Source organism: Pongo pygmaeus, chromosome 11 (assembly GCF_028885625.2).
Source record: "Pongo pygmaeus isolate AG05252 chromosome 11, NHGRI_mPonPyg2-v2.0_pri, whole genome shotgun sequence".
Lineage (NCBI taxonomy): Eukaryota > Metazoa > Chordata > Mammalia > Primates > Hominidae > Pongo > Pongo pygmaeus.
In genome coordinates, this window is record NC_072384.2 from 122794885 (window position 1) to 122809413 (window position 14529).

The window sequence follows — 14529 nt, forward strand, 5'->3', positions numbered from 1 at the left end:
AGGAGGAAGGAGTGTTGGCTGAAGGAAAGGCAAGGACGCAGGAAAGTGATGAAACCATGTAGTCCACAACATTTTAGTGAATGCCTACTGTGCTGTGGCAGTCTGAGGTCCTGGAAAACTCCTGGTAGGGCCTGGTCAGCCAAATCTGCAGATATGCTTCCCTCCAAAAGAGGTAGTGCTTGCCTCCTCTGGGGGCCCAGCATCTCTCTAGATGTTTCCCATTGTCTTCTTTGGGAAGATATTTCAAAACGGCTATGGGAGCGGTGACAAGGGGACTGAACCTTCTGTTGGACCGGCTGAGGATCCCTTGAGCTCTGTTCCTCTCACCACCTCCAGGGGTAGGGTAGTTGTCACCGCTGACATGCCAGAGGTATGAGATGCCTCCCTTCCAGTGATCGTGGCTCAAAAATCCAGGATGGACCTGGGCCTCTTCATCTAGCCCCCATCGGCTGAAAAGTGCATTTTTATTTGACAGAAAATGACAGCGCACCTTCTTGGTGTCCAGATCCCCACTCTACGGGACCTGTCACTCCCTTTTCCCATAGGAGAGGAAACTCCCTCCAAGGCAGGGGAGATGTTGGGAAAGCCAGGAGCGCCCTGCTCCACATTGTGGCGGCAAGTTTGTGTTTTCCTCCTGGGTGATTCGGAGGAGCTACTACCACTTTGGCAGTGGGAGGGGTGTGGAAGACTCCTCTTTCCAGATAATCCAGAGGAGCCCAAGGCCCTAAAGAACCAGTCGTCATTCCTTGGCTGGTATTTCTGTGAGATAAATGGAAAATAAACCAGCAGGAAGAATTCAGGAGGAAATATTTTCAAAAGGTTTCATAAGTTATTACAAAGTCTTTGAACACATCTATGAAAGTCTAAGAAGTTTGGGACCAAGGAATGCAACAGACGAAGTGGAGGCAACAGTGTGTTGCCCTGCAGTAGAGGCTTGAAAAAAAGACCATGGATTTTCTTTCTTTTTTTCCTTCTTTCTTCTTTCTTTCTCTTTCTTTGTTTTTCTTTCCTTCTTTCTTTTGTTTTCTTGTTCTTCTTCTTGTTCTTATTCTACTACTTTTTCTTCCTCTCTCTCTTATCTCTCTCTCCCCCACCCCCCCCCCCCCCGCTTTCTTTCTTGAGATGGAGTCTCAAGGCTGGTCTTGAACTCTTGGTCTCAAGCCATTCTCCCACCTTGGACTCCTAAAGCCACTGTGATTATAAGAATGAACCACCATGGACACCTGACTACGCTACAGATTTCTCAGAGCAATATGCAGAAGTGCTTCACAGTCAAAGAGAGCAGTACTTACTTATCACAAGAACTACTGATAAAGTAAAACCTACCAATAAATAACTTAGAGCTGCTCATCAGGGAAGTAAACAGAAACCTATACTGGTGGAAGAGGTGAGAAGGCCCATGTTGAAAGGGAATCTTCGTGGCATCTCCAGACCTAATCTTCATATCTCCAAAGCAATCCAAAGAGGTTCCCAGAAAGACCAGGTACCTCTGTCATAATGGGGACATGAGAATCATGCCTGTAATAGAAGATAATCTCTGGTCCCTCAGTACAAAGTCACATGATAGGGGCTTTGCTCTACTCTTCCGCTTGGTGAAGCAGTTTGACTTTCAGAAGAGCAAACTGTGTGGCTTTCACTGGAGGAGGATGACTCAGGAGTGCAGGAGCCAGACCACAGGACATTCAAAAGCAGGGTGGCAGAAAAAACCAGAGAAGCTTTCCAAGCTCAAAAAGCAGGAAAGTCCTAGGAATGGATAATCTTAGAGACAGAAAAAAGGAAAAACTCCTGGAAAAAGAGAGGATTGCTCCAAACTGAAAAGAACGATGGAGGAAGAGAGAGAGAAATAGAGGGAGACATCAAATATCAGAATATAATTACTAAGATATTTCTGATAAAATGAATCCTAACTGATGTTCTACATGGAATCCAGGTGGTATATTACACTAGGCAACAATGAATGATCATTTCCAATTTGAAGGACACATTTGCACTGGGAGAACTGATCTGCATCCCCAATTCAGTCTTCCATAATAGGGGAAAAAGATATTAGAAAGGAAAATGCAATATTTATGATCCTATCATGGGCTAGACAAATTACATATACCCTTACTTTATACTGACTTAAGAAAAAACCTATTTGTTTTGCTCCCAAGGTTTTAAAATAAATCGAGTTTGGACTTTGCCTGCTCAAACCTTGCAAAAGTGCAGAAAAATAGGAGAAAAGGTGAAGGTAAATAAATCAAATACTTGGAATAAACCCTTTTAAAGTAGAAGTCACCGAAGTGCCAGGATGGGGGAATCAGGGAAGAGGATGCCACTTATGCCCTGCTTAGCATTACAAACACCATTCACCTGTCTCAGTCTCTGTCCTGGGAATCAGACGACTCTCTTCATGAGATTTCTCTGAGGACATTTTGGTGTCTTGGGGCTAGCAACATGAGAGCTTGGAGGGCCTGCTGTTTTTTGGTCCTGCTGCGAGGGGTCCCCATCCAAATAAGCTGAATAAGGTATCTCAGGAAAACTAAGGAAATCCACATGTGGTGACAACAGTACTTGATAATGGTGAATCATAAAAGTATATGTTTATTGAGTGCTTAGTATATAATGGTATTGTTCTCAGTATGTTACAAAGATTCATCTACTTACTGCTCAAATCAATTAGGTTATATCTAGTTAAAATGAGAAAAGGAGGTACAGATAGGTTAATTAACTTGCCCAAGGTCATACAGCTAAGAAGCTGCTGTGTTAGGGTTTAAATCAGGACAAGATTATGTTACCAGTCCTGGTCCGTTAGAAAGTACTAGTTTTCTACTACTTTGATCAGCCTCGGAAACACGAGGTCTGGAAGCTACCTAAATGCTTCATCTTTCATTGTTTGCCTTGTTGTGGCAGTAAGTAAATGTCAACAAAAGTTACCTTTAATGCCTTCAGGAGACACCAAACTAACTTCTCTCGATTGAAAATAATTTAGAAATTTACTTCACCTCATTTCCCTTTTAAAATACATCAAATAATCCCACTTTAAAGTGCTTCCTTACTTGATTGATTGATTGATTGAGACAGGGTCTTGCTCTGTCACCCAGGCTGGAGTGCAGTGGCTGGATCATAGCTCACTGCAGCCTCGAACTCCTGGGCTCAAGCGATCCTCCCGCCTCAGCCTTCCAGGTAGCTGGGACAACAGGCGTGTGACACCATGTCCGGCTAATTTTTGTATTTTTTGTTAGAGACAGGGATCTCGCTGTGTTACCTAGGCTGGTCTGGAACTCCTGGCCTCAAGCAGTCCTCCGGCATCGGCCCCCTAAAGTGTTGGGATTACAGGTGTGAGCCACTGTGCCCTGCCTAAAGTGTTTGCTTATTTTAAACAACTTTTTTTTTCTTCCCGGGGAGAAAATTTATTAGCCTATATTGCCATGCAGAAAACAACTTGAGACACTTCAGCCTCAACCCTCCGCCTCTAATTCGGTCGGGACAATGGCAGGCGGAAGATGAAGATATAAAGTAAGAATTCCAAGCTTCTCGCCTTCCTGTTACAGCCGATCTGCTCTGCATTTGGAATGCGGCGTCTTTGCGGGCGTTCTGAGTCCTTCCTACTCCGCTGCAAGCCCCGCAGAGAACCTCGCCTTCTTCCCTACCGCCAAGTTTGATTGTGCAGACGTCGTAGAAAATCTGGGATAAGGACTGTGTGGCTGCAGAGGCCGGGTCTTGGGCCCCTGGGCGTGAGGACGCAGGCTCGGCCCCTGGGAAGAAATTTACAAACGCACCTCACGACTCCTAAGGTGTTTCCAAGTCCCCCTCCAACTTTCGTGTCCAGGTCACGCTGCCCCGCCCTCGGACAATGAGAGGGCGTGTCAAGATGCTCTTTGCATCTTTGGAAGCCGAGGGGGAAATAGGAGACTTTCGACGGGGAGCAGGTTTTCGGGAGCCGTTCGGGGCTGAGATTCTCGAACCCCTGCTGGGGGCCAAACGCTCAGGAGAAACCCGGGACTAAACGAAGGCGACTCCCCGCAGGGCGCAGGCACCGTACCCGGCGTTTGTTTTATTCTTAATTTACTTTTTTGGGCACCTCTGCTATTGTTACAAATAAATGCGAACGCAGAGCTTTCGGGCGGGCTCTGGGAGCGGCCCGTGGGCATCTAGGAATTTTAAAAACGTCATCCGGTTGTAAATAACCTACTCCCCAGTCCCTGAAATCCGGGACGTCACAGGTGAGGCTGAATACCAGGTTAGCACAAAGGCAAACCAATCTCAGCCGGGATGCCGAGTGATGGGGTTGGCAAGATAGTGTGGCCGCTGGTTCCCTCCACGCGTGACAAGTGGGCTCATGACAGCGTCCTTGTGCCTTCGATTTGTCCCCGAGCCCTCCCCTGCCTTTCCGATCTCAAACTAACCCGTAATGGGGCTGGCAAGTGGGGCGAACGGGACAGCCTAAAGCGTCGTTGGCCCGGCCGGCCGAGAGGGGCTCAACGCCTGTCACCCCGGGTGGCCTTGGGTCCTTTCCAGTCGGAGAGGCTGCAGGGGAGGAGGAAGACCCCGCCAGCGCCAGGGTGCAGGATTCTGCCCCTCCCACCCGAGAGCCTCCCCCGGTGTCCCAGTGGCAATGGCTGCCCCGGGCCGCGGTCGCAGAGTAAGCAGGGGCCCCAGTGCTTGGTCCGCGCGCCCTGCCCCTTGGGCTCAGCTGCGAGCCACCGCCGGCGTGCGCACCCACAAGGAGAGAAATGGAGGTAATCCCCCGCCTCCCACCGACTGCCGGAAGCTTGGCCTCTGTGCAAACCGAAGTATACCTGCACCCAAGAGCGTGGAATTAATTTACACGCTGAATGGCTACTATTAAAAAGGATCTTTTTAACAGCTCTCCTGGCGAGTATTTTAAAACACGACTCTGCGCTAGATCAGCTCGCCCGTCGGCACCTGTCAGCGACCAGCAGACAGGCTGAGATTCCCCTTTCAGCTGTCACTGGCGATGACACCCACATCTATCACTGGCAATGTTTTGTTAATTTAACCTCGAGACTTCCCTGATTATCCGCATAATCCGTCCTCAAATCCCCTCGTTGTCACTGCATTTTGATGACACGGGGGACTTGGAAAGCACCTATTTTGTGGGGGATGGGGAAGCCCACAGAAACGCCCCCTGATGGGGAAAGGAGCAACCGCCACCCCGCCCACGTGAGAAAAGATCCCAGCGGCCAAATGCGGATGCAAGTATTTACTTAACCTTCCCGAGAACGCAAAAGTAACAGGAGTGTGTGTGTGTGTGTGTGTGTGTGTGTGTGTGTGTGAGAGAGAGAGAGAGAGAGAAGCAACGATTAAATAACCCTCCTTTGGTGATCCAAGACCACTTCCAAAATTCAAAATCCAAGCATTGCCTCAGCATCTCCCAATCGGTTTCTAAGACAGGGCACCTGGTGGCGTTTAGTTCATTAAAGTGAGATTAGGAAGACAGTCGCCTTTCAGTAAATACGTTAAATACAATGGCTTTCAAATTTGGCTGCACAATAATCTCACATGGGGTGCCTTTAAAAAAATACCAATGCATCTCCTTCTTCGCTGCCCCAACCAATTAAATATATGTCTCTGGGGGCAGGAAGAGTGCTTCTGTAATTTTTTTTAAGGCTCTCCAGGTAATTCTAACGTGCTAACAGTGTTGAGAACCTCCATAAAGCTCACATTGGTGGATAAATTTGCTATGTGTGAATTTAACAGGAAATGAGCTTCTAGGGACAAATCACTTGCCTTGCAGAACTTGGCCCTCCAATTTTTTCCAAGCAAAGACTGTCTAATTCTCACTGAAAGTTAATTCTTCCCCAAACTTTGCATCAGATAGAACCTGCTCTCTACCTCTCAAATTTGACTACCAAATATTTTTAAAGTCACACAGTAGTGACACAAATATGTTATTTATATATGATGGAGAATACTTGTTTATGTGCTATGAGATAGCTGAGTGGACCATATATTACCATAGTTCTTGAAATTATAGTTGTTGAAATAAAATTGTCCTATTCTTGCAGTGATTAAACATGCTCTCTTCTGTTTATTTTGTGGTATGTTTTGTAAGATTAAAAGCTAAAGGAACTTTTTGCATATTTTCTCCACTCTCTTCCTACTTCAGTATCCCCCACTAAACCCCATGGAGAGATGTGGTATTTCTAAACCAAAGATAATCCAATTTTACATGCAAAGACAGCTTAAAAAAAAAAAGGAAGTATGCACATTCTTCCTCAGCTCCTAGGAATATTCTTGGAAATTAGGCATTGAATATTCTTACTTCTCCAAGTATATTTTATAATCAGAAATTATTGTGAATTCATCACAGAAACAAACTTGTTTTTCTTTGGCATATTTCAGTTTGCATAAGAGTACAGAAGGCTTAGAATCAAAACTGATTGGATGAAACAATGCCGATATATATTACAAAGCTTATCTTATATGGAAAATCAAAAGAGATCTCTAGCAGAGGATAAATTCAATTTCTTACACTTTCTTCATTCACATAACTTCAAACTAAGATCTGGCTGCAGTCATTTCTAACATTCATTTCAGAAATAGATACTACAGTAAATATTAGCTGCTCCTCAAACAAACTTGCACTATAACAAATACAATAAAAAACATATGATTTCAAAGGAAGAAGTATAATGCATATTTTGCAAGCATGCAGTTCATTGTCCATAAAGCGAATTTCATCATCTTTGTATAATAGCAGAAATGTGAAATACAAATACAGCTAACAGGAATCAAATGATTAAAGAGGGTACGAGTTGAATCACAGAATAACTGGGGGATTACTTAGTTATTAAGATCATAATAACTGGGAAATTGCTTAGTTATTAAGATCATAAAATTAGCAATTCTATGAATAATGATTTATTAAAATGGCAAAGATTGAATACTTCAGAAAACAGGGAGTAACAAATAGTAAGAAATTTAATAAATCTTTTTCTCATGTTGGAAATTCCACTGCAGTGTGCTTTTTTCCCAGTTACGCAGGAGCTGCTAGCCTTGGAGGAGACAATGTAGACTTGTTCACAAAGATACCTTAAAATGTCACACAATGCAGAACTGATTAAAAATGGAGGCCAAATGTCCTTTAGTCTCTCTAGCGGTTCCTATCACTGAATATAAAACAGTAAGAGTTCCACTATTATAGTGCTAATTTTTCTCAAAACTCAAAATGCTTGCCATAAGTATTTTTTTTTTTTTTGCCTTTCAAAAATTCTTATGAAGTAAGGAAGGAAACTGTTTACCTAAGCCTGCCAGGATCTCAGGAGTTATGGTCAGTGTGAGTCTGGGAAGCCAAGTCACTTAAGATTGATTCCAGAGTATCCCTTCAGCAGACTCAACAAAACATTTATCAGCCACTCACTATGTGCCCAGAACCGGTTAAGGCTTTGTGGATCAAATGGATGAACAGATAGACAAAGTTCCTGTTTCTGTCTTTACATTCTGCAGGAGAGTGATGAAAAATGCAACTGATAACTAAGACTACTGCAAACAGTATAATACATATTATACAAAGTAAATCTCATTAAGAAAGTAAAACTGGGATAGATACCCACTGGGAATAGAGTGGCCAGGGCAGACCTCTCTGGGGAGGTAATATTAGACACTTGGAGACCTAAATAAAAGCAAGGTCCATATAGGGCTTTAGTTTTCAAAGAATTTTCATGAATTTACCCTCTTATGTGTACAAATATTCACACCTACCCCATGAGGTAGGGGGCGCTGACACTCCCCACCCCTAATTTTATGGATGGGGAGCCTGAGACTCAAAAGAGGTTAAATGATTTTTAATGGTCTTTCCGACTAAAGAGAGAACCAATGTTCAGGCTTACACCTCCTGCCTGCAGATACCGACCCCAAATCCAATGTGCTTTCTAGATGTGCCTGTTGTTCACTAAATCATATTGTATACAGAGGCTGAATGTTTAATTCACCACCTGCATCATGAATTTCTTTCACCTGAAATGTAGATCCTATGAAAGCATGATGATGAGTCTAACCTGTAGCCCCAGAACCAGGCAGAATGTGGCCCATGGGGACCAGGAGTTTCCAAGCAGGTACAAAGACCAGACCAGGCCTGGCTTTTTATAGTGACTCTACTGGTAGTAGAGGTGTCCAGGATTGAATCAAGCTTTTCCGAGATGAAGAGAGTTGCCATGGGAAGGGAGAAAAATACCATTTTCACCAGAAGCCCTCCAGACAACTCACTTGTTATTTCAAAAATTACTTCTTAAACTCCTGCTTTGTCTAAGGTGCTGGTGTATAGGTGTTTCCAGGTTAATATAAATGATTAAATCCAATCTGCTGAATGGAGAGAGGGGAGAGAGACCTGAATGCCAGATAACCACTAGAAACCAGACAGATGTTTTCCATGACCACATCCTGCCACTCAGTTCCTGATAGCAAAATCAGAAATTAGCAATAAAGCATGCTAAGCCACAGAAAATATCTCTCCATGTTTAGATACTGATCTGCTAAGTGTGTCTCATTGACTTAAAAGTAGTCTAACTCAAATTTCAATTACATGAAATTTACACGTGCAATCCATAAAAGAAGCAAAATGTGGCTTTTGTTGTCATCGAGGTGATTCAAGAATGTATTTCTCAGTTATGAGGAATCTTTTAGGTTACATTATTGGCATACTTCTCTGGAGCACAAATAAACTCTAAAAAGAAACCTGGTGCCTGAAGTAACCTTAGACAGACTTCCAGGTTGCCAGTTTAGCACACATAAAAAACTCATGTGTGTGTACACATGTACAATGGTTACAGCCACAAAGCCAAGCTGTTACCAGTATGCATATATTTTATACATAATATATCTTTAAACATAAACCTAATACATACACATATACATGTGTAGCTGCACTTGTGCAACTCAACAGTTTTTAATGCAAACAGAATCTTAGCAATGGAGGTAAATAAAGAATGAATAAGAGGTAAAAATGGATATAGAAGTAAAACACAAGACATGGGGGTATAAACAAATTAAAACTAAGCTCTGAAAAGTGATTTTTAGTAATAGAAACCTAAAAACATTTCATAGAAGGCAAGAACAAAGTCTCACAACAGAGTTTAGTTTTAGTGGACATTGTGGTAGCAAACATGTTAAGTTACTTCTCCCTTCAGAATACAACAGATCTCACTGGGCCTTCCAGGGTCATTATTCCTAGAAATAATCCCACAAAATGCCCATCTTAGCAACGCACATTTCCACGTGTGAGTTATTTCTCTCTCAGCCCCATTTAAAAATGTGACATTTGGATTTAGATGGGGACATGTATTTAAGGAAGAGAAGTGCCACACAAATAATGGAGCAATTTTACCATGAAATTAATGTCATGAAAATAGGTATTTCTATAAATACCTCTTGTTTTTATTATTAAGACAATGCAGACATAAAACACTTCATACGGTAGTTTCTACATTGCAGCCAAACCACTTATCAATGGCCAATAAATTACTTCACTCCTATGATAGATACAAATGCTCGATTCAAGTTCAATTAATAGAATAGTGTCAGGATATCATGCAGACAGTTTGCATAAATACTCGAGGAATAATAGCATACCTTCAGTAGCTTCTGTGATTTTTAAGCATGAAAACTTTGTCTTATTCCAAATTTCAAAAGATGGAATAAAGAATGTTTTCATATAAAATACATTTGGAACAGTTTTCCTTCTTAAAGAAAGGCATCTAACCCACTTGCAACATATACTGGTAATTCATCTTTGTAGTTACAAAATCAGATAGATATTCTTTTTCATCTCATGTGACTGTATGTGAACATTTCAGTAATTCCAACAATATCAAACAGCTAAATTCAAAATCATATAATACTTTCTAATATGTGTATGCGATATATATCTTTGTAGCCAAAGGCAGAAAGACCTTCAGTTAGTTGATTTCATCTTTGGGCACTAGTTTTTATTTTATCAGATAATTAAAAGTCATTAGTTATTTCACAGTATAAAATATTGAATCAATTACCAACAGGCTTTATTTTCTGCTCCTAATTTCGAAATGTGTTTGGACTCGAGGTATGAGACTAATGTCACTGCTTATCAAACAATTTTCTGGAAATCTTAATGCACAAAAATTTCCAGATTTATATATTCAAAAATAAATTATATCTTAAATGAAATTAAGAAAAAAAGGCGAGGGAAAGGAGAAAATCTAGTTTATATTCTGTGTGAATAGCTTTCAATATCTTCCAGGTGGGGGCAACAGTAAGTCACTTTTGAGAGAAGGGAGAACAGGCTCTTTAAGCTCCCTGAGTCCAGTTGCAGAAGATGAAATGACTTCCTGGCAGTAACACCGTGAATAAAACAACCACAAGCTTCCAGGAGATGAGACTTCTGGGCTCTGCTCCAGACAATACCCGGCCATGGGCAACAGGGCCCACCTCCCTGGGCGCGCCGCCGCCTCGGCCGCTCCGAGTCGGCTCCGAGCGCGCACGCGCGCCGTGCACCTGCCCCATCGCGCCCAGCTGCTGCCTGCCGGTTCTTGCCGCAGCTCCCGGCACGCCCGCGCTGTGCCGGCGGGGAGTGTCCGTCACTCTCAGCGCTCAGGATCTCTCCCTTTCCAGGACCGCTAGGAAGCAGGAAACCCTTTTCCTCTCACGTTTACATCCCATTCATTCTTCCTCCGGGCAATTCAAGTCCATTCACAGCCGCCACAGATGCACGTGTGCTCGCGCGCAGCTGCACCTTTAAAGAAACTCTCAAGTCCTGGCGGCCAGAAAACCAGCTTTCAGGCTGGGCGGTGGGGCTCCCCCTCCCCTTGCCTCCTCTCTGCAGATCTTTGTGCTCTAGGGAGGGATGGCCGCACATTCTGACAAGGACGAGGGTGGTGCATAATGCGGAGGTCAATTTTGCACAGTCCAAGCAAAAGAGACCCCCCCACCAGCATCCCTGCCTGTTCAGCTTCCCTCTCTGGCCCAGCGCGAAGGGCGAGGGTCGACAGAAGCCCGAGGGACAGAAAACCGAGGCCCCTCAGTGGCTGAGTTGGGAGAGGGTGTGAGTCCGGGAGAGCCTGGGGGCAGCAGGCAGAGGGTGTAGAAGCTCGAGCGCACCGAGCCAGCGGCCCCCTCTTCTCCCGCCGCGCGGGGCTGGAGGTGCAGGCGCCAGTTCCGCGGCGCGGCCCGGCTATGTGTCGCTCCTCCGCGCGCCTCCCGCCGCCGCCCGTGCCCTCGGGCCGCCGCCGCCGCTGCCCCCCGTCGAGCCCGCGGCCGCACCCTCGGGCCGATACTTGAGCCAGCAGATGACCCAGGTGACAACGACAGAGAAGAGTGCCAGGATGCTGGCCACCGACAGGCAGATGGGCCCCACAGGCGAGGGCGAGGGCGACCCGGTGGCCGGTGCCTCGCCAGGGGGCGCCCCGCCTCCAGGGGGTCCCCCGCCGCCGTAGTGGTTGACGAAGATGAGGCCGGTGAAGAGCAGCACCACCATGGAGAGGAAGGAGAAGACCACGCACACGCAGCCGGCGGTGAGCGCCGCGCGCTTGCAGTTCTGGCAGCTGTCGTAGGCGCCCGGGGCGCGCAGGCCGGGGCGGGCGCGAGGCCCGGGGGCAGAGTCCTCGGCAGCCGGCGGCGGCGGCTGCGGTGGGGCTGGGGAAGGCGGCGGTGGCGGGGCCGGGGTGGGCGGCGGGGCAGCAGCGGGCGCGGGCCCGCGCGCGGGCAGCGGCGGGAGGCGGTCCTGGGGCAGTGGGTCGTGCGCTACGCGCAAAGCCAGCGGGAAGGCCTCCGCGAGCTTGGTGTTGTTGGGCAGGCCGTGCACGCGGCTGTCGGGCAGCGGCGTGCGGTGGCGGCACACCGGGCACGCGATGGCGCCGGGCGGGCAGAGCCAGGGCGGCGGGCGCGGCGGGCGCTCAGGCGCGGAGGCAGCGGCGGCGGCGGTGGCGGCGCGGAGCTGCAGCTGGCTCAGGCACTCCTGGCAGAAGGTGTGCAAGCACGCCAGCAGCTTGGGCGCGCGCCGGTCCGCGTCGAAGTAGTTGTAGCAGATTTTGCACTCGTAGTCCTCAAGCGGAGGGAGGCCGGAGACCGTCTCCGCTGCGTCCCTGGCTCCTGCGTCTCCGCAGTCCGGGGCTCCCTTTGCGGCGACCCCAGCTCCCTCCCGGCTTCCGGGGCTGCTGCTCGGGCTCTGCTGGCTGCCGCCGCTGTCGCTCGCCGGCGCTGCCATGGCATGATCCGCCCCTCATCGGGGGCAAGGTGAGGTGTCTTCCTCCCCCTGCACCGCCGCCTGGGCTCCGGGCGGGGAGGAGGCGCTTCTGCCTCCCCCCCTCTGACTGCTGTCGCCTGGCGGGGAAGGCACCGCTGGCTGGGCCAGGCGGGGGCGCAGCAGCGACCGCCTCCCCCTCGCGCCTCCCCGCCCCCCGCCCCCGGCGCGTGCACCACGGTCCCTCCCAGTCCCTGGGCTCCTCTGCAGTCCCCTTCGGCCCCCTCAACGCAGCTTTCCCAGCAGCTTAGGATATCGGTTTTTGTTGGACTTGAAATTGGGAGTTGAGGGCGGCCTGGAGGCGCGCGGGAAGGAGATTTGGGGTGCGGCTGCTTTATAAAGATGTTGCCTTTCACCCCAGCGGTCCCCCGCCCCCTACGCGGGGTGGTGGCAGGAAACCGGTTCCTGAGTTTTCCTTCTTTCTCTTCCTCGACACGACCTCCCCACCAGTGTGGCTCTGTTTATCCTCCTCGCCCGGGGGCTGGGTCCCTGGCGAAGCCTCCTTTTCACGCACCAACCCCCAAGCCACAGCTCACCAGTGATGTAATGCGGGACCCGCGCGGGGAGGGGAAACGGCAGCCTCAACCGCCTGGCAGCGGCGGTTTCTTCTCTTCGTGAAAATCGTGATCTCATCTCTCCGTCCAAAGCGAAAAAACAGCCATCACCAGGCCATTCACGCTTTGTGCTTTTGTTAGCAGAGCCCAGGCAGCCCTGCAGCCCACATCTAGGGTACAAACCGAGCGGCGGCGTTTTCCTTGTATCATTTAGAGGAAATTTTTGAGCTGAACAGTATTTTTTTTTTCCCCTCTCTCTCTCTCTCTCAGAAATATTGCTGAGATTTAAAAGAGGACGAAGACACAGATTCATAGCTGGGTCTTGCTGTTTTCCTGACGCTGACCACAGCGGATCTAGGTAGCTATTTCGTTGGTGCACAGGCGTTCACAGAGGCAGAGAGGGGAGAAAGTTGTCAAACAGGTTCACAGACCGTCAAAGTGCGGCTTAAACCGAGTTCCTGGGCTCCCTTACTGGCTTTGTCCACTTAAACTTTTAACATACACATGTAGAGAGCTGAAACTCCAGGGGTAACATGGGACAGGTCCTCTTGATTTAATGAAAACAGAAGATCAACTGGACAGGGTAGCAAGAAATAGGGCTTGTTTAAGAAGCACTGGGTAGGTGACAAGAGTGGTGGGCTTGAGGACCAACTGAGGGGTGGTGTTCAGATATTCCTAACCAGAAAGTCTGTGCCCCAATTTCTCCAGGTTGGGCCTCACCCAATGAGCAGGGAACCCACCTTCCCCCCTCAACACAAGAAAAGATGACTTTGGAATGTTCTGGATTCCCACAGTTGGGAATGTTCCTACTTTTTTTTCAGATTCTCTGCAGAAGAGAGCAAGATGCCCCCAGGGAATGTTTGTGAAAAAGGATGACTGGATGGGAAGCAAGCTGAAGAAAAAGAAGGAAAGAAAGAGAGAAATCAGTAAATCACCACACAAGAGGTGGAGAGGAAGACTTAAAAAAATTGTTTCTATGACATTTGAAAATAAATGTTTTACTCTGTGCTAATAGTAAATGTGACGTCTTCAGTTTGAAGGGCTTTAAGTGAAGCTCATTAAAACCCACTATTTTCCATTTCCTAGTTTTTAATTTTGTAATTATTACTTGGGGTAATAACATTCTTTCAATTTTTTAAGCATTTCACTTAGTGATGGGGTGGTGATCAGAGAGGGTGGGTTGACGGGACAACCTGAGAAGGCCTTAGTCTGGCCTTGGAATATTACAAAGTGATACTAACCTAACTATAGGAAGTGGCTTTCTGTCCTCTTTCCCTCATTTGGTTGTATGACTGGGAAAAGCCTGAAAATGCTCATTTATGCACAGTGTTAAACTGGGTTCTTGTGCTTTAAGCCTTGAGTAGCTGTGTGCCGAGAAGAGACGTAATGCTGATGTAGGACATATTTAAAACAGAGTATCTGGGAGAAGAGAAGCACATGAACAGGAGGGCTAGTGTGGCCTCCATACCAAGGGACTAAAAATAGTTCTGAAGGTCTATATGTTTGAATATGGTGTGCATATGGGCAAAACACTTAAGATTTTGAAGCTTCACTTTATTATGCATTCTCACCATTGAATGACAGACTTGAGGAACAGAGTGTAGGATGACACCGGGGTTTCTCAAGCTCAGCGTAATTGACGTTTGGAGCTGGATAAGTCTTTGATGCGGGGCTGTTCTGGGCATTGTTCAATGTTTAGCAGCATCTCTGGCCTCTACGCACTTGATGTCAGTAATACCTCTCCCCAGTTGTGACAAC

At 47.1% G+C, this 14529-nt stretch overlaps 1 protein-coding gene across 1 annotated transcript; it reads right to left on the reverse strand.

The window, feature by feature from the left end:
* Positions 1 to 6259: 6259 nt before the first annotated feature.
* Positions 6260 to 12356, reverse strand: RNF228 (ring finger protein 228). Its single transcript, XM_054477326.1, has one exon. The coding sequence runs from the start codon at positions 12179 to 12181 to the stop codon at positions 11150 to 11152; it is 1032 nt and encodes a 343-aa protein (XP_054333301.1). The 5' UTR covers positions 12182 to 12356; the 3' UTR covers positions 6260 to 11149.
* Between the last annotated feature and the right edge of the window lie 2173 nt (positions 12357 to 14529).

Bases quoted from the DNA above. Each gene is read 5' to 3' on its own strand.
- RNF228 (XM_054477326.1), bottom strand. From the start codon at position 12,181: ATGGCAGCGCCGGCGAGCGACAGCGGCGGCAGCCAGCAGAGCCCGAGC.